The sequence below is a fragment of the Limtongia smithiae genome, assembly GCF_038497785.1.
Source record: "Limtongia smithiae strain NRRL Y-17922 unplaced genomic scaffold V1518scaffold_5, whole genome shotgun sequence".
Taxonomy (NCBI): Eukaryota; Fungi; Ascomycota; class Lipomycetes; order Lipomycetales; family Lipomycetaceae; genus Limtongia; species Limtongia smithiae.
The window spans coordinates 61,215-86,700 of NW_027117626.1; the positions used below are offsets into that span (position 1 = coordinate 61,215).

Here is a 25,486-nt window from a genome sequence, read left to right on the forward strand (position 1 = left end):
CTTTTCATTATTCTTGTCATATTATGGGAACTAAAACCTGAGATGACAACATCGCGGGCCGTCAGACATTACAATGATGTGCAGTGCCTCAAGACTGGATGACGGCACTGCCTCTGGACACTCAGTGTGATCACCACCGCAGTCTAGGACGCATGCCTCTGACACAATAAGTCTCAACCCCGAACTTCCCACTGTGCTTCTGAATATTCATATCCGTGTGTAAGAGTCTCGTTGAGTTTCCGTATTCCACCGGACATCATTTTGTGTCATGCCAGGTGTGTCGCATCGTAGTCTTGGGCTATATGGGAGAAGTGGGCTTTTAAGAGGACTGGAGGATCCATCAATTCTACAGCCCTCGCCGCATCTCTATCCCATACAATGATCTTGACGTAAAGCATCATGAACGCTCCTACCAATCCGCCCACTGATGCAGGCGGCACTCCACCATGCTATGAATATTGCTGTTGTGTCGTATGTCACATCTAGCTCATCCAGTATGTACTGAAACAGCCGCCTGAGCATGATATTGATTATTATCCTTCTCAACTATGCCAAGTTTCCATAGATATAATTTGATCATCATTTAGATATTTTGTGCAAAATAGATCACACATCACACTCTTGGCCATTTTCATCTGCTTATATATGCTTGTAGTTGATAGCTGCCAGTGCAATCTCCAGGGAATGAGAATAGTCTCATGGCTATGAGATAGCTCCCGAAATGATAGCTGCAAATCCTCTTCACAGAACCTCAGATGCAATGGTATTTACTTCAATACAGACAATATGTACAAATCCTATCCCGCAGAATTTTCTCTATCTCCTTCATTCATGACGTTCATCGCTTTCCCCTTCTCTGCAGCTTCCACTGGCACGCTCATCCTCCTCACTGGCATCAGTGCCACCGCAGCAGCGTTTGATACAGACAATAATGACACATTGCGATGTGCAAGTAACACATCACGTGCATCCAGAACAGCAACAGAGCCTGCTTTCTTTAGAAACACGCGCTCATCAGATTCTCGGTAGCGATCCCAATTGTCAATGCCTGGTTGTGCATTGATGGAGAGTGAGTCATAGCCGAGCTTGATTACTTCTGCAACATCCTTAGCAGACATATTAATCGTGCCAATTGGTGCTAATGAATGGTTATTAGAAGTGCCAGTTCGCTGGCTGATGAGGTTGCGATAGTACTCTGAGATGGAGATTAGTGTGTCGATAGGTGCGGCAGCTCCGACTATGCTAGGCGGTGTTGGTGACCCTGAAGCAACGCCCGGGCTAGCGGGATCATACGCTCCTGCAATCTTGCTAAACATATCTCCGCTGGCAATGAGCTTGTAGAATAGGTCGTCATAGTCCTCTGGCTCATGTAAAAATGCTTCGCCGGATGAGAATGCAACTACAAGTGTACGGATGGTAACATCAACCAGCCCGCTAATGCCAGGAAGTGTAGCGCGGACTTCAGGTGAGAGTGATGCTAGGAAGCGAGTGAATGCAAATAAGCAGCGCCATAACTCTGCCCAGTGGTATTCTAAGATTATCGTGTTAGAAAACGTGCAGAAGCAGGTGGATCATATGGAACGCACTTAGCCGGACCCGCGTGCGCTTTAGCTGCGACATTATCCTCAAGATGATGCCAATTACCAGCGCATACATTCTCACATCAAGAGCCTTCTTCATGTTGTGATCGATCGCGCAGATCAACGAGTCAAGAATACCCTCAACAGTGAACCGCTCGCCGCGGACAAACACGAGCACGGGCTGCCGCTGACGACAGATGCGCATAGCCGTGCGACACTCGATGCCGGCCATGAGCTGCATTGTAACGGGATCCTCGACGAGCATCCGCAGAACGAGGAGTGCTATGCGACCGTATATGGCTTGGCGTTCGGAGCGGTGTTGGTTTTCAAGAAGGTAGGACGTAAGAGAGATGAAAGATCCGAATGGTGATTCTGCGCGCCGTTAGTTGAGACAAGGAGAAGAGCAAATGGAGGGGACTGACCTTCTTGAGCGATGATTTTTGTCTGCACGAGCATGCGCGCAAAGTATTTGTTTGCGTGGACGAAATTGCTTGTGGCTAATAGAATCGTTGTATAATGTGGAGGCCTTTGGTGGATGTAAGTAGACGGGACAGACGGAAGGCTAAGAGGAGAGTAACACACATGCTAGCGAGCGAACGTTTCGCATCTCGCGCAGGATCCTGCTTTAGCGACTTTGTCTTCCATGCAAACCCCGCCAACGCGACAAGCTTTTCGATACCAAACTGGTCGCTGGAGTCATCGACAATCGCCACATACTCCGCCGTAGCTGCATTGCATGCCCTACCGATAGCCAGCACGACTTTCTGCATGATGGACTCATCTGCAAAGTCTGCGAGCCGTGTTTGGTACGGGTTGTATGCGGCAAGTCGGTCGTAGTTTGAGAGCAGGCCAAGTAGTACGAAGGCTTCGAAGGTGCCGGACTCGGTATCAGGGTCGTCAATGAGTTGGACGAGAACGGGAAAGAGGTCACGATGGATGAAGTAATTGACGAGGCTTGTTCGATATGCACTGCAGACTGTGGAGAGGGTTGTTCGTAGTGCGGATATCCGGAGTTCGGCTGAGGAGGTTAGCTATGTTAATAGTTTGCAGAGGCGAGAGACATACGCGTTTCACCGTGACGCATGATAGACTCCAGAGCGAGAACAAAGGTCTGGAACTCCTTGTCGACTTTGTCAAGACCCACGAGAAGAGAAATCACGTCGGAGCTGGTCATCTGCTTGGCGAGGACTTCTCGGACGAGGATGTGCAGTGTCTAGGACTAAGATCAGTATGGGTCGATGTGAGGCTTGGCGAGACGTCAAGGGGGAAAGCACATCGAGGGCATTGGCGACGGTCTCAGGGGACTGGTCGGAGAGGAAAAAGATGGCTTTAGAGAAGACAGTCTGGATGACAGGCTGAAGGTGGAGCATATCCTCTGTCGAGAGTGAGGAAAGGATGACGCAGAGGGCCGATGTATGCGCGCGAAGGATGAAGAACTCTACCCAGAACCCGTCGGACGAGGGCGGTTTCGCGCCGTCCTAAAGAACACTGTCAGCAGTAGCACTCTCAGTCGATAGCAAGTGCAACAGAGGCTCGTACGCGAAAGAGACGGTGATAGAGGGAGACGATCTTTGGCTGGAGGCTGCCGCGGTCCACGCGCACCAGGGGCGACGCTGCGGACGCCGGGGCAGTAGTAGCCATTGCGGAGCGTAGGAGCGCACGGGTGCGTCGCAATCAATGGGCGCCAAACGCGCAGCTGACTGGAAGCGTGGCACAGCGCCTAGATCAGCAGCGAACCGGAAGTCTTGAAGGGGGAGGAGTTCACGACGCGCGATAAACGACGTCTCGAGGCTGCACACCACGTGACTGCGGCAGGCCCTACATAAATATACAAATCAAGTAATTGCTACGACTAGCTAGTCCTGCTTGATGCTCGCGGGAACAGGCGTGCCTCTGACGATGGCGCTAAGACCGAGCATAAAGAGCAGGAGGCAGAAGTCAGCGATGACGTTGGTGATGATGTGCGTGTAGCGCGCTAGGAGGAGAAGGTACGACTTGTACGGCATGGGCAAGTACCCGGCGACCTTTGTGAACATGGACCTGGCGGGAGAGCGGCCCTATACAGTATTAGCATGAAACAGTATGGAGTGAAGATGTAAGAACACACCTTCTCGATGATGAAGCGGCTGGATTGCAGAATGAGCTCGACGGTGACGAAGAGCCACAGCACATTGCCATTTCTGTTGGCACCCGTGTTCTCGATGCGTGCCAGCTGCGTCCCGTCAACACCCAACACGACAGTTGCGTATAGTCCAATGACAATCACAGCAAGCGAGTGCGCGAGCTTCCAGTACGACGACAAGTCACTGACTGGCAGCTGCTCGGTGGCTGATCCCACCGGAGGCACGGCGCCGTCGCCGCCCGCCGCCGCAGTCGCGGCCATGACAGAGATGATATCGTCGTCGTCCAGTATCTGGTCCTCCCCTGGGAGCTGCTGCGTCTGCGCCAGCGCGGAGAGGAGCCCGTTCAGGTCAGGCATGCCACTGGCACCGGCAGCACTGGCGACGCCGCCGGCGCCGCCGCCAAGGGCCTGCCGGAAGAAATCTTGAAAAACAGTGTTCGAGGCAGGAATAGAGCCAGGCCCGCCAATTGGGCTGTCGGCGCCGCTGGACACGCCGGCGCCGGCAGCAGCGGCGCCGCCTAGATCCTGGTGGGAGCGCTGTCGCCCGGTGGAGGCAAGCATCTTGAGAATGGGGCTCTGGGGATTGGCGGAGCTGCTCGTACGTACCACGGCAGGGCGTGTGGATGCCAGCTCGGGCGCGACGTCGGGAGGGTCGTCGTACGCGGTGGCGGCTGCGGGGGATGCAGGTACTGATGCTGATGCTGATGTGTCCACAGCGGAGGGTGCGCGGTTGGCGATTTTGTCGAGTCGCGAAGTGCCATTTCCAAGAACCCTGGCCTCGCGTCGCTCGCGCCGCAACCGGGCGTTGTGCTCTGCCGCTGATTCCTCGGACATTGGTGTGCTGTGTTGTCGTGATGGTGGAGGCAGAGAGGAGGCTCCAAAGCAGCGTAAACGTCGCGCGACACGGTCTCAGGGGCCTCAGGGGCGTCACGTGGACGTGCCACGGTCGGAGAGGACGACGAAGTCTCTATAAGAGAGGAATGAGACTGAAGACGACGAAGACAGACCGCAGTGAGGTGTTTCAAAGTTCTATGTACTCCATTGTGCTGCGTTTGACTACACCGCGCCACAAACACGTAGGCGCAGATTTGCGTACCGGCAGATTGCTGCGATAGCGATGATGGTGCTGAGGCGATGCCACACGAGCGATGGTGCTGTGTACAACTTTGTCCTTGCCACCTCCAGTGCTGCTGCATCCCATACATGCCGCCTGCTAGTGCTCCTTGTCTGAAAGAGTACTATCATCGCATATGCGCGGACAAAGCCGTGTGGCGGAAGACGTGGCTAAGGCAGTCAGTGCAGGGCTAGGGCTGGGGCCAAGATTATCATCGTCACCGCCGTCGCCATCGCCAACTTCACCATCGTCCGCGCAACCACATCGCCCTCTGGCTGCTGCTCCCCGCGCACAGACGACTCCACTGCGCCTCTGCCTGCGCCCCCCATCCTCCCGCCTCGTTTCGCATCTGTCCGGCATCCAGCGGCCTTGCGACACAGCTCTCCTCCAGTACACGTCCCTCACATGTACAACATGCTGTCATCCATCTTCGGCCGCTCCTCCGGCCAGAAGGATGCCCCTAAGAAGACCATCGTGGAGTTGCGCAGTCAGCTCGAGCTGCTGATCAAGCGGGAAAAGTACACGGAGCAGAAGATTGCGGAGCAGGCCGCCATCGCGCGGAAAAACGCTGTCAATAACAAAGCCAGTATGTGTGCGCATGCGCCTTCTCACCCCGGTAGATGCTAATCTGCACAGTTGCAAAGCAGGCACTCCGGCGCAAGCGCATGTTTGAGCAGGATCTCGACCGCCTCCAAGGCCAAATTGCAAGCCTAGAGATTCAGACCAACGCGATCGAGTCCGCAAACCTCAACTTGGAAACCATGAAGGCCATGCAGTCTGGCGCAAAGGCTATGAAGCAGATCCACGGCAACCTCAACATTGACAAGGTCGACGCCACTATGGACGAGATCCGCGACCAGGTTGCCGTCGCTGACGAGATCGGCGACGCCATCTCCCGGCCTCTCGGCGAGGCGGTTGACGACGACGAGCTTGAGGACGAGCTCGAGGCCATGCAGCAGGAGGAACTCGACGCGAAGATGCTCAATGCCGGGAGCGTCCCAAGTTCAAAGCTCCCGGCTGCTCCCGCCCCTGTCCACGTCGACGCAGAGTCCGAGGACGACGAGGAGGAGGAGCTTCGCAAACTCCAGCGCGAGATGGCTATTTAGTATTTTTTGCCCGGTTGGTTTCTTTTCTGGTTGCGTTCTCTGCTGTTTTTAGTTTCCTCTGCACTCTAAGACATATCATTGGAAGTTGAATATGTTGTCCAATGACATTAATACTACTTCTCTATATTTGTAAAGAGAGATTGTCTGCATTATAATACGATGCATTCGAGAAGTTTGATATATTACAAAAAACGCGCTCTCCAGTCGAGTGCCCGTGTGGTGTGTCCGTACGTTCGTGTTCTGCCTTACTCCACCGTCGGCGCCTCCGGCGACGCCGCCGCGGCCGGCGCGGCCGGCGCGGCAGGGCCCGCTCCCTTGAACGCCGCGAACGGCATCTCCTCGATGGCCGCGTTGAGCAAAGCCATCGCGCGCTTGGGCACCGAGTCCGCCAGCACCGCTATAATCTGGTCCGGCATGGGATGCATCGCCAGCACACGGTACATGCTCACAACGAGGTCCTTGATCGCCTTGTCGCCTATACTCATTAGCGCGATTAGCCCCATCTCTCTCCCTCGCTCAGCTGCTCACCCTGCTGGATGTACGCCTCGACCTGGCTGAGCTCCTTCATGAACACTGCCTCAAACTCTTGCGGCGTCGACACCGACATAGGGTCCGTCGTCATGCTGCGCACGATCGACAGCTTGATCTCGCCGCGCTCCTCCTCAGCTTGCTTCTGCTCGCCGACTTCCTTCGCCTTGCGGTGCTTGCGCTCGGTCTTGCGCAGCTGCTTCCGGAATGCAGGCGAGTTGCGACGGCGGTAGTCAAAGATGAGGACATACGACACTGCGGGGATTAGCATGACAACCATGCAGACTGGTCACCCGCCACAACATACACGCGCCAACGGCGACGGAACCGAGCAGGATCGAAGTCGGCTTCATTGTGGATTTCTGCGGAGGTCGTGTGCGTTGTTGATGCTTCCGCCATCACGATAAAAATTGCATAGCACGTGATCTAATGTCGATCCGCGCGACGTTTGTGCCGCAACAGCGCTGACACGCCTGCGCAGTCACAGCTGAGAGTCGCTCACAGGGGCACTGTGACCCATCCACACCTTCGTGGTTCTCATCACCTCTGACCAGCTTGCTCATCCACTCGGTATGCCGTTCGGCCAGGTGCGCATTCTCTCGCTCTCATGTGTCATTCACCGCTAACGCCACAGCTTGTCATTGGCCCACCCGGCTCTGGCAAATCCACATACTGTCATGGCAGTAAGTCCGCCGGCTGCTTCTATCTTCAATACCACTAACACCATCCAGTGCAGCAGTTCCTTTCCGCCATCGGTCGCCACGTGGCCGTCGTCAACCTCGACCCAGCCAATGACCGTACAAACTACACCCCTGCACTTGACATCCGCAACTTTGTGCGCATCGAGGACGTCATGACCGAGGCCGGCCTGGGTCCCAACGGCGGTGTCATGTACTCCGTCGAGGAGCTCGAGCGGCACGTCGACGAGTTCCTCGCTGAGCTACGAGCGCTCGGCGGTGAGGATACGTACCTCATAGTGGACTGTCCCGGCCAGGTCGAGTTATTCACACACCATGACTCCATGCGGCGACTCTTCCTGCGGATGCAAAAGGAAGCCTACAGACTTGTCGTGGTCAACCTCATCGACTCGTTCTACATCACGAGCGCGTCGCAGTACATCTCTGTGTTGCTGCTTGCACTTCGGAGTATGCTGCAGCTGGATCTGCCGCATATCAACGTTCTCAGCAAGATCGATCTGCTCGGCAACTATGGTAAGCTAGACTTCAATCTTGACTTTTATACAGAGGTGCAGGACCTCGACTATTTGCTTCCACTTCTGCAACGCGAGTCTCCCACATTCCTTGGCGCACGTTTCGCCCGCCTGAACGAGGCCATTGCGGACATGATCTCAGACTACGGCCTTGTTGAGTTCGAGGTCCTCGCGGTCGAGGACAAGCGCAGCATGATATCCCTGTTGTCCGTGATCGACAAAGCTACTGGCTACGTGTTTGGCGCGACGGAGATCGGTGGCGACACAGTCTGGCAAGAGGCGACGCGGCAGGGCGGGTATCTCGAGTCGATCCAAGACATCCAGGAGCGCTGGATCGACCACCGCGCTGAGTACGACGAGGCCGAGGACCGCGAGAGGCGGAAGCGCGCTCGCGAGTTTGAGCGCGAGAAGCAGCGCAAGCTCACGCCGCAGGAGGAGTGGGAAGAAGAAGTACGCCGGTGGGAGGCGGACCGCAAGGCGGCGGGTTGATCCTGTATTACTAGGCAATGCATCTAATCCTGCACGCGGAACTTGGCGGGAATGTTGTTGTGCGTATCGTGCTCGGCCTTTTCCTCGGTGTGGTGGAAGAGGCGCTCATGTTCGATGTCCTCGAGGTGGTTCAGGGACTCCTCGCTATCGTCTTCCGAGTGGTACTTGAGCCAGTGGTGCACTGTAGTGTCAGTACTCGTCCACACATCGCGCACATCGTCGCAACTCACATTCATACTCGTACTCGACGTCGCCATGATGGCCAGGTCCAAGACCGAAATCAGGGAGTTGTCCGCCGGCTTTGATGAACGCCTCCCATTCCTGCTGCGACACCATGCCGTCCTGGTCCGTATCCATAAGCCCCGTGATAGTCGTGTACACTTTGTCCTGCTCCGCTGCAGTAATCGGCTCGCTGCGGTGGCCAGTGGGGTCGACGGTGTTGAGTACGCCGTACATGGAGAGGATGTCTTGGCGCGTCCAGAAGTGCGAATTGTCGGCGTCGTGGAGCACAAAGAAGGAGGATGGGTCGTAGGAGTTGATGTTGTGCTCCTCGCGCATGTGCAGGTCCGCCCACGACTCGGCGGCGACAAGTACTGCGAGGCTTGTAATTGCAAGCAGAGACCGGGGGAGCAGCATATTGAGGGCGTGTAGATAGTGGGAACGTCGAGGAGGATCTCCTCGAGGGGTCGACGCGATCCAGGGGTTCCACGTGACCTTTTCTCCCCAATAATCACCGTTTCCCTTCTTCGGTACAGTCATACTCCTCAATGCCCCTCGTCGCGGTGCATCTCGGCGCGGGTGTGCATCCGCAACGCTCGCATGCGCTATACGAGTCGCTGTGTCGCGCGTAAGTCCTCTTCCCCACCGCTCTGTATATGCCCACTCACCAACCCACAGCGCCTGTACCCTCGGTATGGCCCACTTCACTTCTTCCCCCCATGACGCCTTATCCGCTACCCGTGCCGTGTGCATGTTCCTTGAAGACGCACCGCTTATTAACGCTGGTACCGGCTCTAATCTCACTGTCCGTGGTACCGTCGAATGCGACGCAAGCGTCATGAGCACTGGGCACGCGCGCGGCGCGGCGGTCGGCGCTGTTGCTGGCGTCAAGAATCCCGTCGCACTAGCATGTGAGGTGCTGAGTGCGTCGTATGAGCCGACGCGGTTTGGACGAGTTGCGCCGCTGTATGTTCCGCCTGGGTAGCAGATGTGCCTGCTCCAAACTAAGTGATGTGTAGTGTCTTGGTCGGCGACGGCGCGACCGCGTTCGCGATGGAGCGGGGGATGCAGCTCGCCACTGATACGGAACTTACAACGCCTGCTGCACTGGCGCGGTACGAGCGGTGGAGTAGGTTACTCTCTGAGCAGTCATCCGCTCCTGATAACAACACTTCACTAAATGACGATGACGATGACGACGACATAGTGACAGACACCATTGGAGTCATCTGCGTCAGCGCACAAGGGGATGTTGTGGTTGCTGCAAGTTCTGGCGGCGTTGCATTGAAACTCCCGGGACGAATAGGACCGGCCGCCATGCTCGGCAGCGGCATTTGGGCAGCGTCTACTACTACCGCCGCGCGGGTCGCGGTGTGCACCACCGGCACGGGTGAAGACATTATCACGACCAATCTGGCTACGTCTTGCGTTTCAGCGCTGCTGCGAGACGACGATGAACCCTCCTTAGGCACGGTGCTGAGCACGCAGTTTGCGACTTCGCCAGGCCTGCAGTCCCACAGTGGCACCGCGACCTCGTGCGCCGGCGTGCTCGCGGTCCGCGTAGATGGTACGACCGCGCGCGTGATGTATGCGCACACGTCGGCGACGATGTGCGTGGGATGGCAGTCGTCGGCGGCGCCGAACTCCGCGACGGTGGTGATGTCGGCGGCCTGCGGCCTGGCAGAAGGTGGGAGCGGGCCGCAGCGCGTGCGGCCGAGAACGTGACGTCACAGGGGAAACCCCAACCCTCGCCTGTTGCCGAGCGGCGCGGCCAAAGCCGAGTGCTGCTGTGCCACGGCTGCGCCGCAGCTGCGCCACGTGCGCCATTATATATTCTCCACTCCACCGCCAGTTTCACCATCCGCACCACACACTCTCCCAACAGCATCCATAATGGGCTTCTGCTTCCCCGCCGACGTCATCCTCGTCCTCATCGCCATCGTCTTTCCGCCGCTCCCGGTCTGGATTAAGCGCGGCATCTGCTCCGCCGACTCTCTCATCAACATCGCGCTTTGCACGCTTGGTTTTATCCCCGGCCTGTTGCACTCATGGTACATTATCGCGCGCTTCCCTGAGGAGCCTTTCATCGATCCCTCGGACATCGAAGCCCAGGACTTCGCTCGTCGCCGTAGAGCCGGCGGAGCGCCCGGTGCGGGTCCCCAGCAGACCGCGTACTACACCCGCCAGGAGTTCGTCTACACGCCTTACTCCGACACTCCTGCCGCGCCAGCCTCCGCTTCTCCTTCCCCCGCTCCCGCCGTTGCTGCGGCCACACCTTTAGTGCCCGCCGCTGCCACTGCCGAGATCATTCCGCCACCATACGAGGAGATCGAAGGCCAGGGCTCCTCCTCCAGTTCCCCGGCACCTGCCCCTGCGAAAGATGTCAAGGCCGCACCTCCATCCAACTAGTCCACGGATTCATCATGTCTCTCCTATACGTCTCCTCATCTAGAAAGCTCTCTCGTTTTGTTTTTTTTGCTTAGACCGCTGGTCGATCTCTTGTTTACTACGCGCGCTTCTGGAGTTTCATGGAATAATCTTGTACCTTCTAGTTGTCAGTTTTTTTATCTTTATGCTATTATACACTTTCACCCAATAATACCTTTTCTACGCACTATTATTTACATGCAAAACACAAAACGCCCGTCCAGTTGTCCCGATTCATCACGCGTCGCGGTTACGGCGTGTCACCCGCGGCAGCTTCAGCGGCGACCTGTTGCGTCGGCGCTCCGGCAGCGGCGGTGGCGGCGTGCCCGACGAGGACGGCGACGGCGGCCCACCGTTCGCCAATGCTACAGATCCATTCTCGCCGTTGCTACTGCGCGGCCGCGATAGTAGCGCCTTCTCATCGTCGTACACCCCTTGCAGGATGAAGTCCATGGCAAGACCAATCTCCCGTAACTGGTCCGCCTGTTTGCGTGACACCGTCACTGCGCGAAGAAAGCCGCCCTCATCTCTTTTAGCACCGTTCGCGTAGCCGTTGCCGTTGCCGTTGTCTGAGCCGTCGGGTTGCCGGAACCGTCGCATCGCCTGCTCAAACACGCTGACGTACCCGTCTACTCTCGAGCGCGTCCAGTCCACAATCATCGACGCGTCACTCGCACCGGGGAAGACTGCACGGTACACGTCTACCGTCGCACGCACGAGCGTGAACGTGATCGTCGCGACCTCGGACACGTATGCTACGATCTCGTCGTCGTCTTCTTCATCGGTACCAATGGTCACCACCGGTAGGCCGTTTACGCCTGTCAAGGGATCGTGTTGCCGCACGGCGCGCACGCGCCTATCGATTGTCGTTGTGCGAGCCGATAGGTACGCCTCGCGCACTGCGGACGCGTAGCCCAGACTTGAGAGCGCACGCAAGGTCTTGATTATGACTCCGCGAGGTGTAGTCTCGGAGCTCAACGGGTACGCGAGGATATCGTAGACCTCGTCCGCGCGGGCTTGCAGGGAAGGATCGGCCTCGGGTTCCGTAATGGCATCGTAGCTTGAAGACGAAGTCTTGGATGCCAATGATGACGCCTGCAACGCGAGAATCAAGTTAATAGCCGCATCAGTTTGTCTGTGCGCGATCAGCACGTCAAGTTCCAACAACTGCTCCTGCAGTTTCTCGTCCGTAGACTTGCACTCCCGCGCGTCTACATCGTCATCACTATCATTGCTCGCGATGTTCACGACGCTAGTGTCGTCCGCGACCACAGTCTTCTCCGGCGCGCCGAGATCTCGCCGCGTCGCCTGCCGCGCCAGAATCGGCATCGGCGCAGTCTCAACGCTATCCCTGCCTTCAGCCGCCGCTCCTGCCGTCGCAGTGCCGCCAGCACCAGTAACGCCATCCCCGTGCGCACCGTCCTTGTCCCCGGCAGCACCCGGCCGCATGCCGCTCACGAGAGTAGAAAGCTCATTCATCATATTGCGGGTGCTCCTGATCTCCTGCTCCAGAGTAGCGATCTCGGACGAGATGCGCACAAACTGGCTGTAGTTGTTGAACAAGTTCCGCTGCATGTCCGTGCCGATCATATCCCGTGTTACGCGCAGCTGCTCGAGGTAGTCGCGCAGCTGGTAGTCCGCGTAATCCCCCAGGTTGCGCTGTATGTGCTGCGAGGGGTCAAAGTTCGCAGCTTCGAAGTCGCGAACTGGGACGGGGTATTTCTTCTCGTCGAGACCAGGGAGGAGGGGCAGCTCGAGGCTGAGCATGGGTGTTGGGGGCTGCTTCATCGCTTGTGGCGACGGTGCTGAGCGAGTCGATGGCGTCCGCATCGGCAGTGCCAGCTGCCGCTGCTGTTGTTGCTGCTGTTGCTGCGGCCTCTGTCCTTGTGTCAGGGCCTGCACTTCTGGCATCGAACGCGCCTGGGGTAGTGGCGGATACGTTGTCTCCGAGATGGACGCCAGCGAATCCGGCGGCACCTGCATCGCCGCCGCCGCTGCCGAGGACTTCCCCTTCTTGTCCTTGTCTTTGCTCTTTTTGTGCCATGGCGACACGGTCGGCCGCGTGGAGTAGCGCTTCAAAAGCTTTCCGACCTGCGTTGATACATCGTCAGCACCATCCAACCTTTGTACAACCCATCAACGTACCTTGTCCCCTGGCACATCGCTGCTGCTCGACTGCTGCGCTGCCGACGCCGCTGTAGATCCGGCTGCATAGCCGCCCGAGAACGCGTGCGGTGCCTTGCTCGTGGACATCGAAGGGATCACGGACTGCCGATTTCCCCCGGCGCCGCCAGAGCCAGGTTCGCCGGGGCCTCCTGGCATCAGGTGCATCGATACCGCGCTCGCGGACGGACTCGCGCTTGGCCGGCGCTTGCTGCGCGTCGTAACCGCTTCGCTTGCCGGCACGGCGAGATATGTCGCGCTCATTGGTAAGCTGTGAGGGTGGTGAAGTGTTGAAGTTGGAGACGGCGTGCGCGGCGCGCCAACTGTTTACTATCTACATCTAACTCTCGCCCTCCTTCCGCTTCTTCTTCTTCACCTTCTTCCGCGCCGGGCCCGCCGCCGCGCCGGCGATGGCTACGACCGGTGGCCGCATGAGCTCCTTTAGCTCGCGCGCATCAAAAATTGTGTCGCAGATTGCACAGCTTCCGTCTGCCGGTGGTTCGCAGAATACTAGGTCGTCAGCTTTTTGCTCTACCTCCCACAAACCAGCTCAATAGACATAACTCACTCGAGAAGCACACGTTGCAGACATAGCCAACATCGACGATGCGTTTATGGCAAAAACACGCGGCGCGGAAGTTGACGCCGGACTGGGTCGGCAAGACAAGGTGCCGTCGCAGCACACTGTCCGCCATGAAAGCTGTCATGAGATACTGTATCAGTCCCCGCGCATGCGTGAGGTGCATGTACACCCCCCCTGTTGTGTCTGCGGCCTGTTGTAGGAACACCGTCGCGTCAGTACCGATTTTGCACACGTCGATAGGCACTTTCTGTAGTACTAGTTAGCATCTACACAAACCGATTCTTCCAACAAACAAACAAACACATACCATCTTTTGTGCAGCAAATATGCAGTTCATCATCGGCACGTATTGCGCCGCGAGGTCTGCACACACGCTGAGCACCACGATCCGCGCCTTCATCTTCGCACCTCTTCGCTCGCCATCGCCATCTATCGCACCTCCTCCTCTGCCGCCACCACTAGCACTCTTTGTGTTCTCATTTCCACTAATTATTATCGCGTCATCGTCATCTTCAGAGCTCCCTGCTAACCGGTTGATATACGCAAGCGCGACGCTGAGCGCGCCCGACACGTGTGACGTGTCGCGCAGATGTCCGTCCGCGTCCTCGATGTCTTCCGCGCGGGTGCCAAGTAGTAGTGCTTCGATATGTGTGAGCACACTCTCGTTGACTCGGCGAAATTGTCGGTACATTGACGAGCCACCGTTCGCGGCGGCTGGCGACGGCATCGCGGCGGGCGAGTCCTCGTCCTCGATGTTTTTCGCGTGGCCATTACCATTTGACGATGATCCCCGAGAGCTAGAGATATTCGTAGTCATAGAGGTTCGCTCCGGTGCGGGTGGATACAGAAAGCGCACGCCGGATGAATGCGACGCAATCACGGCGACCTCGTTCGAGTGGTTCAACGCGAGATGGCAGTTGGCAAACACCATCAACGCGGCCACCACGTCCTGCAATGACGTGCCACTATGAGCTGCGCCGGCGCTCACACACGCATTATGCCATCCCACCGGGCTTGTGTCGATGATAAGAGTGAGCAGCGACGGAAGCTCGTCCTCTGGTGCCTGTTAGTTCAAGGTGTAGACGGCAGCGGAGATCACAGAAGCACACCTACCGAGCTCGCTTTGGTACTTCTCCTGGGGTACGTGGGACGACCCGTCAACATCGTTCATTGCTGCGTGTAGAAATGCATTGGACGGTGCTTTGCGGGTGCTGGCTCTTGTTAGCACACTGTGCGTGCTTAGTGCGTGTTCAGGGACAAGTTGAGAAGTTCAACGTCAAGTTCATCACCATTTCACTACTATGTCTATACTCGCTTCATACCATGCAATAATACTATGCGCATAACTATACCATTGCTATACCTCACGCTCAAACGGCACGTTCCTCCTTCTCTTCCTTAATACCCCCCTCCTTCGCTTCCATCCCTCCGCGGATGCGAATCAGCGTGGCCAACACAAGAGCACACCCACTCCACACTATAGTGGCCGCAACACAACACCCCATAAGTGCGACCTCGCGCGCGCACGGGTTGTCATTGAACCATTCCACCAGTGCGATTACGTCATTCGTGTCGTCATCAGCGCCGTCTTCGGTGCTGGATGGCGTATGTTGCCGTCCGACACACGGAACTGGCATCACTACTCTATTCGCGCTTGCACCGAACGCGGCGAGCCAGAGCACTGCAAAAGCGCTCTGCGTAAGCATACTGTACAGAATGAACCTCGTTGAATCTGCGGCTGTCTTTACAGCCATCTTTTCCGCAGATACGCAGAGCTTATAAAGTAGTCCGCCTAGAGAGACGATCATAGCTGCAACTGATATCACGACAATATACACATCCGAGTGCTGCAAGGTTGGTGTATTTACCGCGGTCGTTGTCGCTGATGCGGATAAACCGAGCGTGGTAAGCGCTAACGAGAATTGCACTACCCGCAGTGCCACGATCAGTGCTGCTTGGTGGCGAAGGACGCGCATGCTGGACGCGACCGACGGCATAGAGTCGCACTGAATAGGTGTTGTTTCGCTTTGCGACGTCATTGCGTGGTCCATGTAGCTCAGTTCTGTGTCAATAAGTGGCTTCGTGTGACAACAATTTCATATTATGCACGGCCGCAGATATCAACAGGCCAGTCTGATTGCAAATCACCGCTGCTCACGTCTATTAACAAAATATGCATCTCGAAAAACAATAATTCCAACCGAAACAATATACTGCACACAAAAAGAAATACTCAGCGCCAGGTAGCTACACAAAATAACAGAACCAAAACGAAAATATACCACATGCTCCTTCTACCACGCCCGGGCCTTAGACTGTCGTTGACGGTGTATGCGGAACCAAGTGCAGTACACTCTCCATACCCGAGGCTGAGCTCGCACCGACACCCATTTCCAGTACTCGGCGACGGTACCGTTTCGGGCTGAGCGAGAATGTGAACTTGCGTCGGCGGACTTTGCCCACGAGCACGTACGCCATCATGGCGAAGATGGATGCGAACAGCACCAGACCTGGTAGCCGCCGTTGTGACAGCGTGCCTTGCGTAGAAAAAGATGACACGTTGAAACCTGTGTATCCACTCCACCACCCATGAGAAGGATCAACGTCGTTGACAATCACCGGGTCAGCGACAGCCTCGCCAACTTCCGCGTTCTCTGAGATGAACGCGCCGTCGTTAGGTCCAAAGCCCACAGCATACGCAGTCGTCATATTCGCAGGATTTTGTGCGACCCGCAGAGCGTACTCAGTCGCGAGGGGAATCTGGCTGGACGCGTAGAGAATCATCTTTCCAAGAGTCCAACTGAGCTCGACACCGTTAATAGTGTCCATGCTCTGAAAATGGTCATTTGAGGACGACGCAGACGACATGCTATCGTCCACACGTGGCACACCAAATCCCGAATGCAGCATGTTCATGACCCACGCCCCTTTGAAACACAGTTCTTTAAGATTCTTCGACTTCAGATCCAGCTCCTCTGCGGTCTTCTTGAGCTTGTCCCAGTCCTGACTGCATACGTATCCTATGTTTTTTGAAAACGTGGCATAGTCGTACGCTCCAGGGACAGCTTTATCTTGCGATACAGCAGCAGCCGGCAGCAGGTCCGCAAATAAGCCAGACCGCGTCGTATGCCAGTACTCGCTCACGCCAATGAAATGATTTACGTCAAAGTCGATAGCTGGCGCGTGCACTCCACCGAAAAGACATGGGTCGTCATCGCACGGTATGTCCTTAGACAGCAGCGGATACGTCTTCGCAAGACACTGTGTGAGATTGCCAGCGCCAACCAACTTCCTATCGTTCGCCTCGAATACCGAAGTGTCTTCCAGACCATTGGGCAGGCATGGGTCCAGAACCACCTCGGACAAAGTTTGTTCGTCCACCAGCATTTCAATGTAGCGCCGTCGCGCTTCGTTCGCACCGTAACCGAGCCACGTGGACACAAAGACATTGTACTCGAGAGGCACGCCAGCCTGCGTGCGCAGACGCACGCCGTAGAGATCATCCAAGTGCTTACTCGCCTCCGTTGCATTCGGTGCAAACGCAACCTGCGCCGATGCGCCACCCATATCGAGGAAGCCGTAAGTGTGGTGGCCTTTACCGTGTGCATGCTTCTCGGGATTGTCGAAGGCGCCGAGCATGTAATTCAGAGCGAGCCAGCCGTAGAGGCCCTCTGTTTCACCATCGATAACACGAATTGACTCCGTGCAGTCGCTGACAAGAAAATCTGTAGTTTTCTTGATATAGAAACACGTCTTGTCGAGCAGCTGCTTCTGGACCGGCTCCGGAAGTAATCGCATGCCCGCGGTCGCAAAGAGAAAGATCGGGGTTGTCGCGTGCTGCTCGCGGGGAACAATAGACTTTGCGTGCTTGAGCAGCTTCTCGAGGTGGTCATGCTCGAGGTCGTTGGAATGCGAGGCGTAGGAGGAGATGCCGGGCGCGATCTTCTTGTACCAGTCGTTGCCGCCCTTGCCGACGGCGGGTAGTGTCGCGGCAGCAGCGTCAAACGCGGCGCGCCAAGCGTAAATCTGGACGCGAGAGCCGCTAGAGCCGGCATCGATGACGATGCCATAACTCGTCTGAGACGGCAGCGCCGGCATAGCGTTTTGGTCTCCGGTTGTTGGGCAGGCGTTTCTGGGTCGCCATTGTGAAGTCGGCGGCGGTTTCGCGCTGCGCTGACATTGCTGACACGGGGCTCGTTACAGAGGGGCTCGTGTGAATACGCAACTTAACCTACACATCAGGCAACTACAATACAATACAAATGTTCTCTCACTCGTCTCGCCTCCCTTAAATCTAGTTGTCCCAAGACTTGCGGATCGCCAGCGTCCAGTAGAATAGCAAGTGCGTTGTGCCGTCGTCGTCCACGAACTTCGACGTCACCTGGTACGTGCCTCGCGCAAGCATCCCGGTCGGCGCCTCTTCCTCGATAACTGGCGAGAGTGTTAGATCCAGGGCATCAAATGCAATTGGACACTTACATGTCTTTTCGTAGTATGGCTTGTCTAGAGTACTAGGCGAGTAGCTGCCGCATACCTATGTCACCGTCAGTCGTCATTGTCGCACGAGAACATAAACCACGTACTTCATCGCTCTTATCCACACGCAGGCCCTTGCGTTTCACGAGTTGCAGATACCGTAACCCAGTCACGATCTCATGCTGAACCCGCAGGCGTACCTTGACCTTGTATTTTGATCCTTCCTTCATGTTGATCGGCGTCGCCTCTAGCTTCTCAAGGGCGCCTGTGACACAATGTTAATATCATCAGTTTGCAGATTTAATATCACTCGATGCTCACCTGGCTGCTCTAAATCAATCACGATCGGGTCATGACCCTGTATTTCCAGTTCGAGTCGCAAAATAACCACCTGCACGCGACAGCGTCAGCCGAGTCTGATCTCAAGCACTCGAAACGAAACAATCTCACTCTTCGGTTGTCGCCCGGCGCTCCAATCGACGATCCCGTTGCACCAGCGCCAAGCCCTAGCGACTCCTTCCACTTGCGAAGAGATTCGTCGTTGTCATCTTATCACACAAGTCAATTCGTTATCGACAACATGCGCATTGCAGCCTCCCATACTCACCAAGCTGAACGTACTCCTCCACGGTCTTCTTTTGGCCGACAACGTATCTGATGGGAGCATTTGTTAGCGCGAGGACAGGGGAAGTCTAAGGAAGGCGGAGCCGCGCTGTGGCGTGCACGTGCAAACAGCACCACCTGGGAGGTGCGTACCCCTCGACGACGTCTGGTACAAGTTCTTGGGCATCGAGGGCCTTGTCGTGTGTGTCCATGGTGGAGAGGGCGGCGCGCACGAGGGTGTGTGGTGGAGAGACAAAGCTACTATGTGGACGATCGTTTCTGGCCAGAGCGCGCCACACAAGATGCGGCTGCCCCGACTTATCATCTGGCTCTTTAGGCTAAAATATCAGCGCACCCTTCTACGCCGCTTCCACCATCGTCGCTCTCAGTTCCCTTTGGAGAACTGAGCCATGTTCTCCTGTCTGGTTGTCGCTTCCCCTTCCTCCCGCAGTGGCAAATCTGGAGGAAACAGCAGCTCGTCTCACCGCGCAGCTCGCCGCCAACGTCTATATCCGTCGCACTCACATCGGCATCGTCCGTTTTGAACTCCGTTTTGCGTATATTGGCTTCATTTGGTGCCATCTTGCTCCCATTCATACTCTATCCTAAGTGGACTTCCTGTTCGCCTTGCCAATTAAATTACGCGGTCTCTTCGGCCGCTTGGCGGGCAGTTAACAAGACTTGCCTAGAGCTCTTCTGATCAAGAATATATACCATTATTAGGTTATAGTTACATTCTGCAAGGTCGTCATATAGGACTGCCCAACCAAAGAACATACCGTGCTGCGCCACGGCAACGCCTGTATCTACAATATCCTAATATCCCATCCCGGCCACTCCTCCACCCAGCATCCCCATCGTCTGACTTTGTCCACCGGGCATGCTTGAAAATGTAGCTGTCGACAATAATGAGCCCCGTGGTCCGTTCAATCCCGGTCCCAAGACATTCTGCAGGCCCTTAACGTCGATAACCGTCGTATGCTTTGTGGGCACGTTCTGCGTACTGCTTGCACAGTCGTAACGTCGTCGCGGTGCAGTATACGGATGTGCAAACGATTCGTTGCGGTCCATGCGTATCCGCTGTACATTCGGTTGGCTCCCGCGCTCTCGCGCCTCTGTGCACGCTTGCGCATACTGTTCTTCCAAGAGAGGATCTTGCTTTTTCCCATTACTTGCCTCCACCACACTGCCGTGAGTGCGTCCGCCAAACTCTCTCTCCGCCTCACAGTACACGCACGTGCAGATCTCAAAGCCCACAGCATCCGAAGTGAAAGTTTTCTTCCACGTGCGCTCTGTAATTTTCGCTGCGTCTGCGACGGTAGATGGTCTGCTTGTGTCTACATGATCGACCGGCCCTCCAGTGAGCAACAAACATGTGGCCATATACGCGGCGGGATTGAGAAGCATCGTGTGCCACGCAAAATCTATATCGCATGGAGGCGCAAAGTCTGCGCCTGGCTTGTTGCGGATGAGGACGAGAAACTGCAGGAATCTATCCGACGTGCGGTTCAAGATGCGAGTGCGGAACGGCGAGACAAAGTATGCCAACGCATTCATGGAATCAGTAAATGTAGCAGTCTCATGCACGGCGGCCTCGAGGTCCAGCCCAAACCGGCTGGGATTGGCGTCGTAACGCATGAACATCTCTCTAAAGGCATAATCGTAGTCCTTTCCCAGCGGGAATGGCAATCCAAAGGATGCCACACGTGAAGGAATATCAAGCATATCACCAATGTGTCGCTTCAAATGGTACATGGCTTGGTTTCCATCAAGTGTGAGCCGCGGAAGGTTGAGGGCGCGGCCCAACACGAGGTTTGGAAACCCAGGTAGAGTCGTGATTCGGTCTCCCCTACCGAGATAATCCAATATCGTACCCCTGCAACTACCGTCAGCACAGATGTTACCAGCTAAAGACGAATATAATCACCTACTTCATGAATATTCCTTTGGAAGAAAGCAGCGAGAAGTCGTCGAGAAACTGCAGTGCAGCTAGTCGATCTTTCGTGATATTCAGGCCACACTCTGGGCACTGTGTAACGAATCCGTCGTGGACCCACCCCGTGCGCGTCGCGTTCCACCACTCGACCGCAATATCGGTTTTTCGGCATCCCAGGCATGTCACTCTCATCGTGATGGGGTCGGTCTCGTTTTCAAAGTCGCTCTGTGTCATTCGTAGAAAGTTGCTGTGCGCCTCAGCCGGCGGCACGTATTGTAATTGTGGATCATCGCTATCTGCACCGTGGCCTGCCGCGTATCCTATCGCATGGGACTATATATTCCTGTCAGAAGCTGCACTGTCTCATATCTCATCATACAACATACAATTGCGAGCCAGGGAAAGGGCATGGACCCAAATATGCCATGTCTGGACGTCCGAATGCAGTCCTCCCAGTAGTCTTGCGGATGTAACATGTGTGCATGCCATACCATGAGCACGTCAAGCGGAATCAGCGTACCGTAGTCCATGGGACATATCAGGCCACCCACGAATCGTAGGCGTACCGAAAACTCGCTCGCAGGCAACGCAGTGAACCACCTCCGGTACCGCTCGACCGCTCGAGCAACGTAAACTTTCCACCGCAAACTTGGACCAGCAGACGCTGAGGACTTGCTGCTGCTATTATCGTCCCTCGTGTCTTTATCGTAGATGCCAAATAGACCGTCTGTACATTCTATCCTATTCCGCAGGCTGCCAAACAGCCACAATATTGACAAATGTGTCGTAAGATCGAACTCCTCCGGGAATATACCCTCCGGCATCTGACTGAATGCCTGGTTCGGGAAGTTGCGGCATGCGTAGGGCAGCGGCATGTCCGGCGGCTGGATGGCACGCAGCTCCTTCTGGACGAACGCAACAATTGCACCGCGCTTCACCGTCATCGGCGTGCTCACCATAGCAAGAATCGCGTTGGACAGCACGGTGGATATAAACTGCGCTGCATCAGCCATTGTTTGATTCGTCGTCGGTAGCTCTTAGCGCTGCTTCTGATAATGGCATGCTCGAGGTTCGTAGAACGCGATAAGATGGAGCGGCTCATCGCGAATTTGTCGTGCGCCTCAACCATCGCTGAATGTAGTCGTACCGGATCTACATACCCACTCACAGAGGATACCCGTCTGCATACTTCTCAGTTCAGTATTGTCGTTCGATTTGCGCTCCTTTAGTTCACTAGTTGAACCTAAAGATGATCGGCTATCTCGTCTCTAGTCATCAGCCCACACTAAATATTACTCAGAATCCCAAGTTGAAGCGACACACGGGAGGAGGAAGGAAGGGCTCAAGAGACCACTCTCTGTCGAGTGCCGAGATTCTCATGAATTTAGCCAGCAGTGCTTCTACTGTACTATAGGTAGATATATGTGGAGCATCCACCTGTTCTTAAAAGCCTGGCATACCCCCTTGACCAATTCCTGACATTCCCTGCGCATTCGCTGCTGCAGTAAACTGCCATGCGAGTGTCTCCCCAGCCACAGCGCCCGCTCTTGGGTCCATGATGCACTTCAGATTTTTCACGTCCACCACTGTCGTGTGCTTTGTGGTGGCGCTACGGTTGCCACTTGCGTTGTCATATTTCCGTGATGGAGCGGTGTATGGATGCGCAAAAGGTTCAGCGTCGCCCATGCGCACTCGCCGTGCAATTGGCTGGCTTCCGCTCTTGCGCGCCTCCGCACATGCCTGTATATACCGAGCTTCCATCTGCGGGTTACCTCTCTTGTTGTTGCTGCTGCTGCTGCTACCGCGCTCGCCTGCAAACTCCCGTTCCGCCTCGCAATACACGCATGTGCAGAACTCGATACCCTGGCTATCCAATGTGAATGTCTTCTTCCACGCGCGCGCTGCAAATCTCGCGGCATCAGAAACCGTAGATGGTTTGTTTGTGTCTACGTGGTTGATCGGCGCGCCGGTAAGGAGCAAGCCTGTAGCCATGTATGCAGCCGGATTGAGAAGCATTGTGTGCCATGCAAAGTCTATGTCGCAGGAAGGTGCAAGATCCTTGCCGGGGTTGGCGCATAGAATAAATAAAAACTGCAAAAACCTGTCTGAGGTACGATTGATTATGCGGGAACGGAACGGCGATCTATAGTACGCCAACGCGTTCATGGTATCTGTAAAAGTCGCGATTTCATGGACGCCGGCCTCAAGATCCAGCCCGAATGGCCCCGGATTGCCGTCATACTTCATGAACATTTCTCGCAGCGAATAGTCGTAATCTTTTCCAAGTGGGGTTCGCAGCCCTAGCTCTCCACAGAATGAGGGGTTGTTGACTAATGCTGCAAGTCTACGTCGCAAGTAAGATGTACCGTCGATGTCATCGAATGTAAGCCGTGATATCCTGAAGTTACGGCCTAAAATCAAGTTAGGGAACCCGGGCACAGGAATTTCTCTGCTGTCGGCCATGCCGAAGTAATCCAGTATAGTTCCCCTTCACCTAACGTTAGCACGTATGCCTTCATGTCGCTCACAAACAATCGCACCAGCTTACTTCATGAATATACCCTTACAAGACAGTGCCGCAAAGTCATCGAAAAACTGCAACACAGAAAGCCGGTCTTTCGTGATCGGGGAGCCACAATCCACACAGTTGATAGTAAATCCTTCCTCAGCCCATCCCGTGTGCGACTTGTTCCACCAATCAACCGGAATATTATTCCTTCGACAGCTAGCACATGTCACGGTCATTGTTATAGCATCAGTTTCGTTCTCAAAATCGCATTGTGTCATACGCAAGAAGTTGCTGTGTGCCACTGCCGGCGGCACGTACTGGAATTTCGGATCTTCGCTGTTCTCGTCGCGGTTGTCTGCGTATCCTATCGCATGGGACTGCATATGTCTGTCAGGAACCGTATCCTCACGACGAATAGCACATATCATACAATTGCAAGCCATGGAAACGGCATGGACGAAAATATGCCACTTCTGCAAGTGCGGATGCAGTCCTCCCAGTACTCTTGCGGATGCAGCATATGCGCATGCCAGACCATGAGTACGTCAATTGGCAGCAGTGTACCGTAGTCCATCGGGAACTTGGAGCCACCCACGAACCGCAAGCGTACCGAGAATTGACTCTTCGGCAAGGCATCAAACCACCTCCTGTACCGCTCAACCGCGCGCGCAACGTACACCTTCCATCGCAACTCCGGAGCCGTCAGAGCCGCAGATTTCTTGCTCCACGGCATTTCTAGCACTGCGGATGTCGAGAACTTGCTGCTTGATTGGTCGTCTGAGGGCATATCCTTGTCCCAGATCCCAAACAACCCATCGGTGCACTCAATGCTGTCGCGGACATCGCCAAATATGCGCAGTAGCGCGAGATGAGTTGTGTACTCAAACTCCTCAGGGAATATACCTTCCGGGATCTGGCTGAACACCTTGTCGGGGAAGTTGCGGCATGCATACGGCAGTGGCATGTCCGGTGTCTGGATGGCTGCGAGTTGCTTCTTGATGAACGCAATAACCATGTCGCGGTCCGTCGACATTGACGTGCTCGCCATCATGAGCAGTGCGCTCGTCATCACGGTGTTGGTGAATAAAGCAGCTTGCGCCATCGTAGAGGGCGGGCACTAAAGAGAGCAAAATGGATATCGTAGTTACTAGCGACGCTGCGTGATCTTCAAGGGAGAGACGGCGCGTGCGGCGCAGTGGCTGTGCTGTCCTGGGTCCAAGTTCGATTGGCGCCAATTCTGTGCACCTTAACTATCAGCGCCAAGTCCGTTCGTTTAAATTACAATCGCGTGCCTCGATACCCCTGTCGAGTATAGCCATCCCATCACGCATCGTCCACGTCACAGTCTGAGCATTGGCTCGTGTCCTTTGTGTTTTAACTTCTCGTCTGCCAGACGCCGTCGCTACAGTGCGCTGGTTCAGGTCTACGTATTTCGACACGCTCGCGCTCGAGGTCAGCGTAACGCACCGCACGCGTGCCTTGTTCAGCACCGTCGTATGCCGCGCCGCCGTGGCGCGGACGGCACCAGCTACTGCAACGGCATAGTATGGATGCTTGTACACGCCCGGCTTCTGCGGCCCAAGGCGGACAATCCCTCGCATCCCCTTGCGCCGCGCGTTCTCGCACGCCATGCCGTAGAACTGATCAATCTTGTCCCCTGCCGAGACGCGGCTGCCATTGCCGTCGCGCAGCTCGCGCGGGGCTACGGTGCCGTCCTCATGGTCAATGTACGAGCCTGTTAGCACAAGACAGGTCCCCAGATAGGTAGCCGAATTCAGGTCGAATGTGTGCCAGGCGAGATCGACGACAACTGGCGGTCCCAGATGGCGTAATTGTTAATTGCACCAGATGCACAAGCTTGGGTGTCCCAGTCCAGAGGGATTGATGTTTGCGGATCTAAACGGCGACACGAGATACAAACGTGCTTACGGCGTGCAAGATTGAACTGCCGCACTAGAGCTGCCTCCAGATCGACCGAGAACTTACATGTATTTTTGCCGTACGCAGCCGGCATACGCCTTAATGGAATATGGTGGTCGTGCTGCAGAGCCAAGGCAGCAATTTCGACGATCACGGCTGAGAACGCCGCACGCAGCGCGGCTGCCACAGCTTATCCTCCGCCTCTTTGGGCAACGATATCAGCGCACACTTCTTCGCCCCCTCCGCCGGCGTCGTCCTCAACTCCAGCCAAGAGAGACACGCGATGTTCTCCATCTTTGCTTCTGTAGCCTCCGTAGTCAGTCCGGAGGGGTTAGAGAAAGGACTTACCATGCAGCTCGACGCCGCGAAAGCGTATTTCCGTCGCACTCGTATCGGCGTCGGCCTGTTGAATCTGAGCTTACTTATATTGGCCTCATTTGGTGCCATCTAAGCTCCTCTGTCTGACTACAACACTGTCAGTGCTTTGTTAGCCATGGCTAG

General features: G+C 55.6%; 15 protein-coding genes across 15 annotated transcripts; 4 read left to right on the forward strand and 11 right to left on the reverse strand.

Moving 5' to 3' along the window:
• Nucleotides 1–416: 416 nt before the first annotated feature.
• On the reverse strand, nucleotides 417–3,327 carry V1518DRAFT_415561 (uncharacterized protein). The gene is made up of 7 exons (XM_066903843.1): nucleotides 3,120–3,327; nucleotides 2,855–3,058; nucleotides 2,646–2,793; nucleotides 2,163–2,598; nucleotides 2,003–2,106; nucleotides 1,587–1,952; nucleotides 417–1,531 (listed from the first exon to the last, which is right to left on the reverse strand). Exons 1-7 carry the CDS (start codon nucleotides 3,219–3,221, stop codon nucleotides 798–800), a joined length of 2,094 nt encoding a protein of 697 aa, XP_066759671.1. The 5' UTR covers nucleotides 3,222–3,327; the 3' UTR covers nucleotides 417–797.
• On the reverse strand, nucleotides 3,328–4,570 carry V1518DRAFT_432867 (uncharacterized protein). Its single transcript, XM_066906213.1, has 2 exons — nucleotides 3,688–4,570; nucleotides 3,328–3,637 (listed from the first exon to the last, which is right to left on the reverse strand). Exons 1-2 carry the CDS (start codon nucleotides 4,534–4,536, stop codon nucleotides 3,437–3,439), a joined length of 1,050 nt encoding a protein of 349 aa, XP_066759672.1. The 5' UTR covers nucleotides 4,537–4,570; the 3' UTR covers nucleotides 3,328–3,436.
• A 491-nt stretch (nucleotides 4,571–5,061) lies between these two features.
• V1518DRAFT_415567 (Snf7-domain-containing protein) lies at nucleotides 5,062–6,144 on the forward strand. Its single transcript, XM_066903844.1, has 2 exons — nucleotides 5,062–5,402; nucleotides 5,453–6,144. Exons 1-2 carry the CDS (start codon nucleotides 5,222–5,224, stop codon nucleotides 5,920–5,922), a joined length of 651 nt encoding a protein of 216 aa, XP_066759673.1. The 5' UTR covers nucleotides 5,062–5,221; the 3' UTR covers nucleotides 5,923–6,144.
• On the reverse strand, nucleotides 6,007–6,818 carry V1518DRAFT_415569 (uncharacterized protein). Its single transcript, XM_066903845.1, has 3 exons — nucleotides 6,758–6,818; nucleotides 6,451–6,705; nucleotides 6,007–6,397 (listed from the first exon to the last, which is right to left on the reverse strand). The coding sequence occupies exons 1-3, from the start codon at nucleotides 6,801–6,803 to the stop codon at nucleotides 6,168–6,170; spliced, it is 531 nt and encodes a 176-aa protein (XP_066759674.1). The 5' UTR covers nucleotides 6,804–6,818; the 3' UTR covers nucleotides 6,007–6,167.
• A 78-nt stretch (nucleotides 6,819–6,896) lies between these two features.
• On the forward strand, nucleotides 6,897–8,198 carry V1518DRAFT_415570 (uncharacterized protein). The gene is made up of 3 exons (XM_066903846.1): nucleotides 6,897–7,037; nucleotides 7,085–7,133; nucleotides 7,182–8,198. The coding sequence occupies exons 1-3, from the start codon at nucleotides 7,023–7,025 to the stop codon at nucleotides 8,147–8,149; spliced, it is 1,032 nt and encodes a 343-aa protein (XP_066759675.1). The 5' UTR covers nucleotides 6,897–7,022; the 3' UTR covers nucleotides 8,150–8,198.
• Nucleotides 8,123–8,875, reverse strand: V1518DRAFT_393129 (uncharacterized protein). The gene is made up of 2 exons (XM_066901783.1): nucleotides 8,380–8,875; nucleotides 8,123–8,330 (listed from the first exon to the last, which is right to left on the reverse strand). The coding sequence occupies exons 1-2, from the start codon at nucleotides 8,783–8,785 to the stop codon at nucleotides 8,173–8,175; spliced, it is 564 nt and encodes a 187-aa protein (XP_066759676.1). The 5' UTR covers nucleotides 8,786–8,875; the 3' UTR covers nucleotides 8,123–8,172.
• Nucleotides 8,876–8,903: 28 nt separating this feature from the next.
• Nucleotides 8,904–10,177, forward strand: V1518DRAFT_248317 (nucleophile aminohydrolase). The gene is made up of 3 exons (XM_066900993.1): nucleotides 8,904–8,996; nucleotides 9,047–9,334; nucleotides 9,388–10,177. The coding sequence occupies exons 1-3, from the start codon at nucleotides 8,917–8,919 to the stop codon at nucleotides 10,091–10,093; spliced, it is 1,074 nt and encodes a 357-aa protein (XP_066759677.1). The 5' UTR covers nucleotides 8,904–8,916; the 3' UTR covers nucleotides 10,094–10,177.
• On the forward strand, nucleotides 10,016–10,905 carry V1518DRAFT_247857 (uncharacterized protein). The gene has a single exon (XM_066900990.1). It carries the CDS (start codon nucleotides 10,262–10,264, stop codon nucleotides 10,775–10,777), a length of 516 nt encoding a protein of 171 aa, XP_066759678.1. The 5' UTR covers nucleotides 10,016–10,261; the 3' UTR covers nucleotides 10,778–10,905.
• Nucleotides 10,906–10,910: 5 nt separating this feature from the next.
• Nucleotides 10,911–13,241, reverse strand: V1518DRAFT_432874 (Cullin repeat-like-containing domain protein). The gene is made up of 2 exons (XM_066906214.1): nucleotides 12,941–13,241; nucleotides 10,911–12,886 (listed from the first exon to the last, which is right to left on the reverse strand). The coding sequence occupies exons 1-2, from the start codon at nucleotides 13,220–13,222 to the stop codon at nucleotides 11,033–11,035; spliced, it is 2,136 nt and encodes a 711-aa protein (XP_066759679.1). The 5' UTR covers nucleotides 13,223–13,241; the 3' UTR covers nucleotides 10,911–11,032.
• On the reverse strand, nucleotides 13,236–14,803 carry V1518DRAFT_415580 (TFIIH subunit Tfb4/p34). The gene is made up of 4 exons (XM_066903847.1): nucleotides 14,655–14,803; nucleotides 13,849–14,597; nucleotides 13,527–13,788; nucleotides 13,236–13,468 (listed from the first exon to the last, which is right to left on the reverse strand). The coding sequence occupies exons 1-4, from the start codon at nucleotides 14,710–14,712 to the stop codon at nucleotides 13,299–13,301; spliced, it is 1,239 nt and encodes a 412-aa protein (XP_066759680.1). The 5' UTR covers nucleotides 14,713–14,803; the 3' UTR covers nucleotides 13,236–13,298.
• On the reverse strand, nucleotides 14,744–15,843 carry V1518DRAFT_415583 (uncharacterized protein). The gene has a single exon (XM_066903848.1). It carries the CDS (start codon nucleotides 15,590–15,592, stop codon nucleotides 14,912–14,914), a length of 681 nt encoding a protein of 226 aa, XP_066759681.1. The 5' UTR covers nucleotides 15,593–15,843; the 3' UTR covers nucleotides 14,744–14,911.
• V1518DRAFT_247882 (nucleoside phosphatase family-domain-containing protein) lies at nucleotides 15,722–17,680 on the reverse strand. The gene has a single exon (XM_066900991.1). It carries the CDS (start codon nucleotides 17,637–17,639, stop codon nucleotides 15,852–15,854), a length of 1,788 nt encoding a protein of 595 aa, XP_066759682.1. The 5' UTR covers nucleotides 17,640–17,680; the 3' UTR covers nucleotides 15,722–15,851.
• A 61-nt stretch (nucleotides 17,681–17,741) lies between these two features.
• V1518DRAFT_415587 (immunoglobulin E-set) lies at nucleotides 17,742–18,857 on the reverse strand. Its single transcript, XM_066903849.1, has 7 exons — nucleotides 18,774–18,857; nucleotides 18,625–18,671; nucleotides 18,468–18,565; nucleotides 18,339–18,408; nucleotides 18,125–18,282; nucleotides 18,021–18,075; nucleotides 17,742–17,972 (listed from the first exon to the last, which is right to left on the reverse strand). Exons 1-7 carry the CDS (start codon nucleotides 18,830–18,832, stop codon nucleotides 17,836–17,838), a joined length of 624 nt encoding a protein of 207 aa, XP_066759683.1. The 5' UTR covers nucleotides 18,833–18,857; the 3' UTR covers nucleotides 17,742–17,835.
• A 361-nt stretch (nucleotides 18,858–19,218) lies between these two features.
• Nucleotides 19,219–21,697, reverse strand: V1518DRAFT_415590 (uncharacterized protein). The gene is made up of 3 exons (XM_066903850.1): nucleotides 20,943–21,697; nucleotides 20,552–20,889; nucleotides 19,219–20,496 (listed from the first exon to the last, which is right to left on the reverse strand). The coding sequence occupies exons 1-3, from the start codon at nucleotides 21,567–21,569 to the stop codon at nucleotides 19,437–19,439; spliced, it is 2,025 nt and encodes a 674-aa protein (XP_066759684.1). The 5' UTR covers nucleotides 21,570–21,697; the 3' UTR covers nucleotides 19,219–19,436.
• Nucleotides 21,698–24,296, reverse strand: V1518DRAFT_415593 (uncharacterized protein). The gene is made up of 3 exons (XM_066903851.1): nucleotides 23,496–24,296; nucleotides 23,105–23,442; nucleotides 21,698–23,044 (listed from the first exon to the last, which is right to left on the reverse strand). Exons 1-3 carry the CDS (start codon nucleotides 24,165–24,167, stop codon nucleotides 22,000–22,002), a joined length of 2,055 nt encoding a protein of 684 aa, XP_066759685.1. The 5' UTR covers nucleotides 24,168–24,296; the 3' UTR covers nucleotides 21,698–21,999.
• Between the last annotated feature and the right edge of the window lie 1,190 nt (nucleotides 24,297–25,486).

Coding starts and splice junctions, on each gene's coding strand:
- V1518DRAFT_432874 (XM_066906214.1), bottom strand. CDS start 13,222: ATGAGCGCGACATATCTCGCCGTGCCGGCAAGCGAAGCGGTTACGACG. Junction 12,887..12,940: donor GCGATGTGCCAGGGGACAAG/GTACGTTGATGG, acceptor GTATCAACGCAG/GTCGGAAAGCTTTTGAAGCG.
- V1518DRAFT_415570 (XM_066903846.1), top strand. Junction 7,134..7,181: donor ATCCACATACTGTCATGGCA/GTAAGTCCGCCG, acceptor AACACCATCCAG/TGCAGCAGTTCCTTTCCGCC.
- V1518DRAFT_415561 (XM_066903843.1), bottom strand. CDS start 3,221: ATGGCTACTACTGCCCCGGCGTCCGCAGCGTCGCCCCTGGTGCGCGTG. Junction 3,059..3,119: donor TCTATCACCGTCTCTTTCGC/GTACGAGCCTCT, acceptor AGTGTTCTTTAG/GACGGCGCGAAACCGCCCTC. Junction 2,599..2,645: donor CATGCGTCACGGTGAAACGC/GTATGTCTCTCG, acceptor TAACCTCCTCAG/CCGAACTCCGGATATCCGCA.
- V1518DRAFT_415567 (XM_066903844.1), top strand. CDS start 5,222: ATGTACAACATGCTGTCATCCATCTTCGGCCGCTCCTCCGGCCAGAAG. Junction 5,403..5,452: donor CGCTGTCAATAACAAAGCCA/GTATGTGTGCGC, acceptor TAATCTGCACAG/TTGCAAAGCAGGCACTCCGG.
- V1518DRAFT_432867 (XM_066906213.1), bottom strand. CDS start 4,536: ATGTCCGAGGAATCAGCGGCAGAGCACAACGCCCGGTTGCGGCGCGAG. Junction 3,638..3,687: donor GCCGCTTCATCATCGAGAAG/GTGTGTTCTTAC, acceptor AATACTGTATAG/GGCCGCTCTCCCGCCAGGTC.
- V1518DRAFT_415580 (XM_066903847.1), bottom strand. CDS start 14,712: ATGAACGATGTTGACGGGTCGTCCCACGTACCCCAGGAGAAGTACCAA. Junction 14,598..14,654: donor GAAGTACCAAAGCGAGCTCG/GTAGGTGTGCTT, acceptor AACAGGCACCAG/AGGACGAGCTTCCGTCGCTG. Junction 13,469..13,526: donor CTGCAACGTGTGCTTCTCGA/GTGAGTTATGTC, acceptor CTGACGACCTAG/TATTCTGCGAACCACCGGCA.
- V1518DRAFT_415569 (XM_066903845.1), bottom strand. CDS start 6,803: ATGAAGCCGACTTCGATCCTGCTCGGTTCCGTCGCCGTTGGCGCGT. Junction 6,706..6,757: donor TTCCGTCGCCGTTGGCGCGT/GTATGTTGTGGC, acceptor TAATCCCCGCAG/TGTCGTATGTCCTCATCTTT. Junction 6,398..6,450: donor CGAGGCGTACATCCAGCAGG/GTGAGCAGCTGA, acceptor TAATGAGTATAG/GCGACAAGGCGATCAAGGAC.
- V1518DRAFT_415583 (XM_066903848.1), bottom strand. CDS start 15,592: ATGGACCACGCAATGACGTCGCAAAGCGAAACAACACCTATTCAGTGC.
- V1518DRAFT_415590 (XM_066903850.1), bottom strand. CDS start 21,569: ATGGCTGATGCAGCGCAGTTTATATCCACCGTGCTGTCCAACGCGATT. Junction 20,890..20,942: donor CCTTTCCCTGGCTCGCAATT/GTATGTTGTATG, acceptor AGGAATATATAG/TCCCATGCGATAGGATACGC. Junction 20,497..20,551: donor TCCAAAGGAATATTCATGAA/GTAGGTGATTAT, acceptor CGGTAGTTGCAG/GGGTACGATATTGGATTATC.
- V1518DRAFT_248317 (XM_066900993.1), top strand. CDS start 8,917: ATGCCCCTCGTCGCGGTGCATCTCGGCGCGGGTGTGCATCCGCAACGC. Junction 8,997..9,046: donor TACGAGTCGCTGTGTCGCGC/GTAAGTCCTCTT, acceptor ACCAACCCACAG/CGCCTGTACCCTCGGTATGG. Junction 9,335..9,387: donor TTTGGACGAGTTGCGCCGCT/GTATGTTCCGCC, acceptor AGTGATGTGTAG/TGTCTTGGTCGGCGACGGCG.
- V1518DRAFT_247857 (XM_066900990.1), top strand. CDS start 10,262: ATGGGCTTCTGCTTCCCCGCCGACGTCATCCTCGTCCTCATCGCCATC.
- V1518DRAFT_393129 (XM_066901783.1), bottom strand. CDS start 8,785: ATGCTGCTCCCCCGGTCTCTGCTTGCAATTACAAGCCTCGCAGTACTT. Junction 8,331..8,379: donor CGTCGAGTACGAGTATGAAT/GTGAGTTGCGAC, acceptor CTGACACTACAG/TGCACCACTGGCTCAAGTAC.
- V1518DRAFT_247882 (XM_066900991.1), bottom strand. CDS start 17,639: ATGCCGGCGCTGCCGTCTCAGACGAGTTATGGCATCGTCATCGATGCC.
- V1518DRAFT_415587 (XM_066903849.1), bottom strand. CDS start 18,832: ATGGACACACACGACAAGGCCCTCGATGCCCAAGAACTTGTACCAGAC. Junction 18,672..18,773: donor GTACCAGACGTCGTCGAGGG/GTACGCACCTCC, acceptor TGCTCCCATCAG/ATACGTTGTCGGCCAAAAGA. Junction 18,409..18,467: donor CGCCGGGCGACAACCGAAGA/GTGAGATTGTTT, acceptor TGTCGCGTGCAG/GTGGTTATTTTGCGACTCGA.
- V1518DRAFT_415593 (XM_066903851.1), bottom strand. CDS start 24,167: ATGGCGCAAGCTGCTTTATTCACCAACACCGTGATGACGAGCGCACTG. Junction 23,443..23,495: donor CGTTTCCATGGCTTGCAATT/GTATGATATGTG, acceptor AGACATATGCAG/TCCCATGCGATAGGATACGC. Junction 23,045..23,104: donor TGTAAGGGTATATTCATGAA/GTAAGCTGGTGC, acceptor CGTTAGGTGAAG/GGGAACTATACTGGATTACT.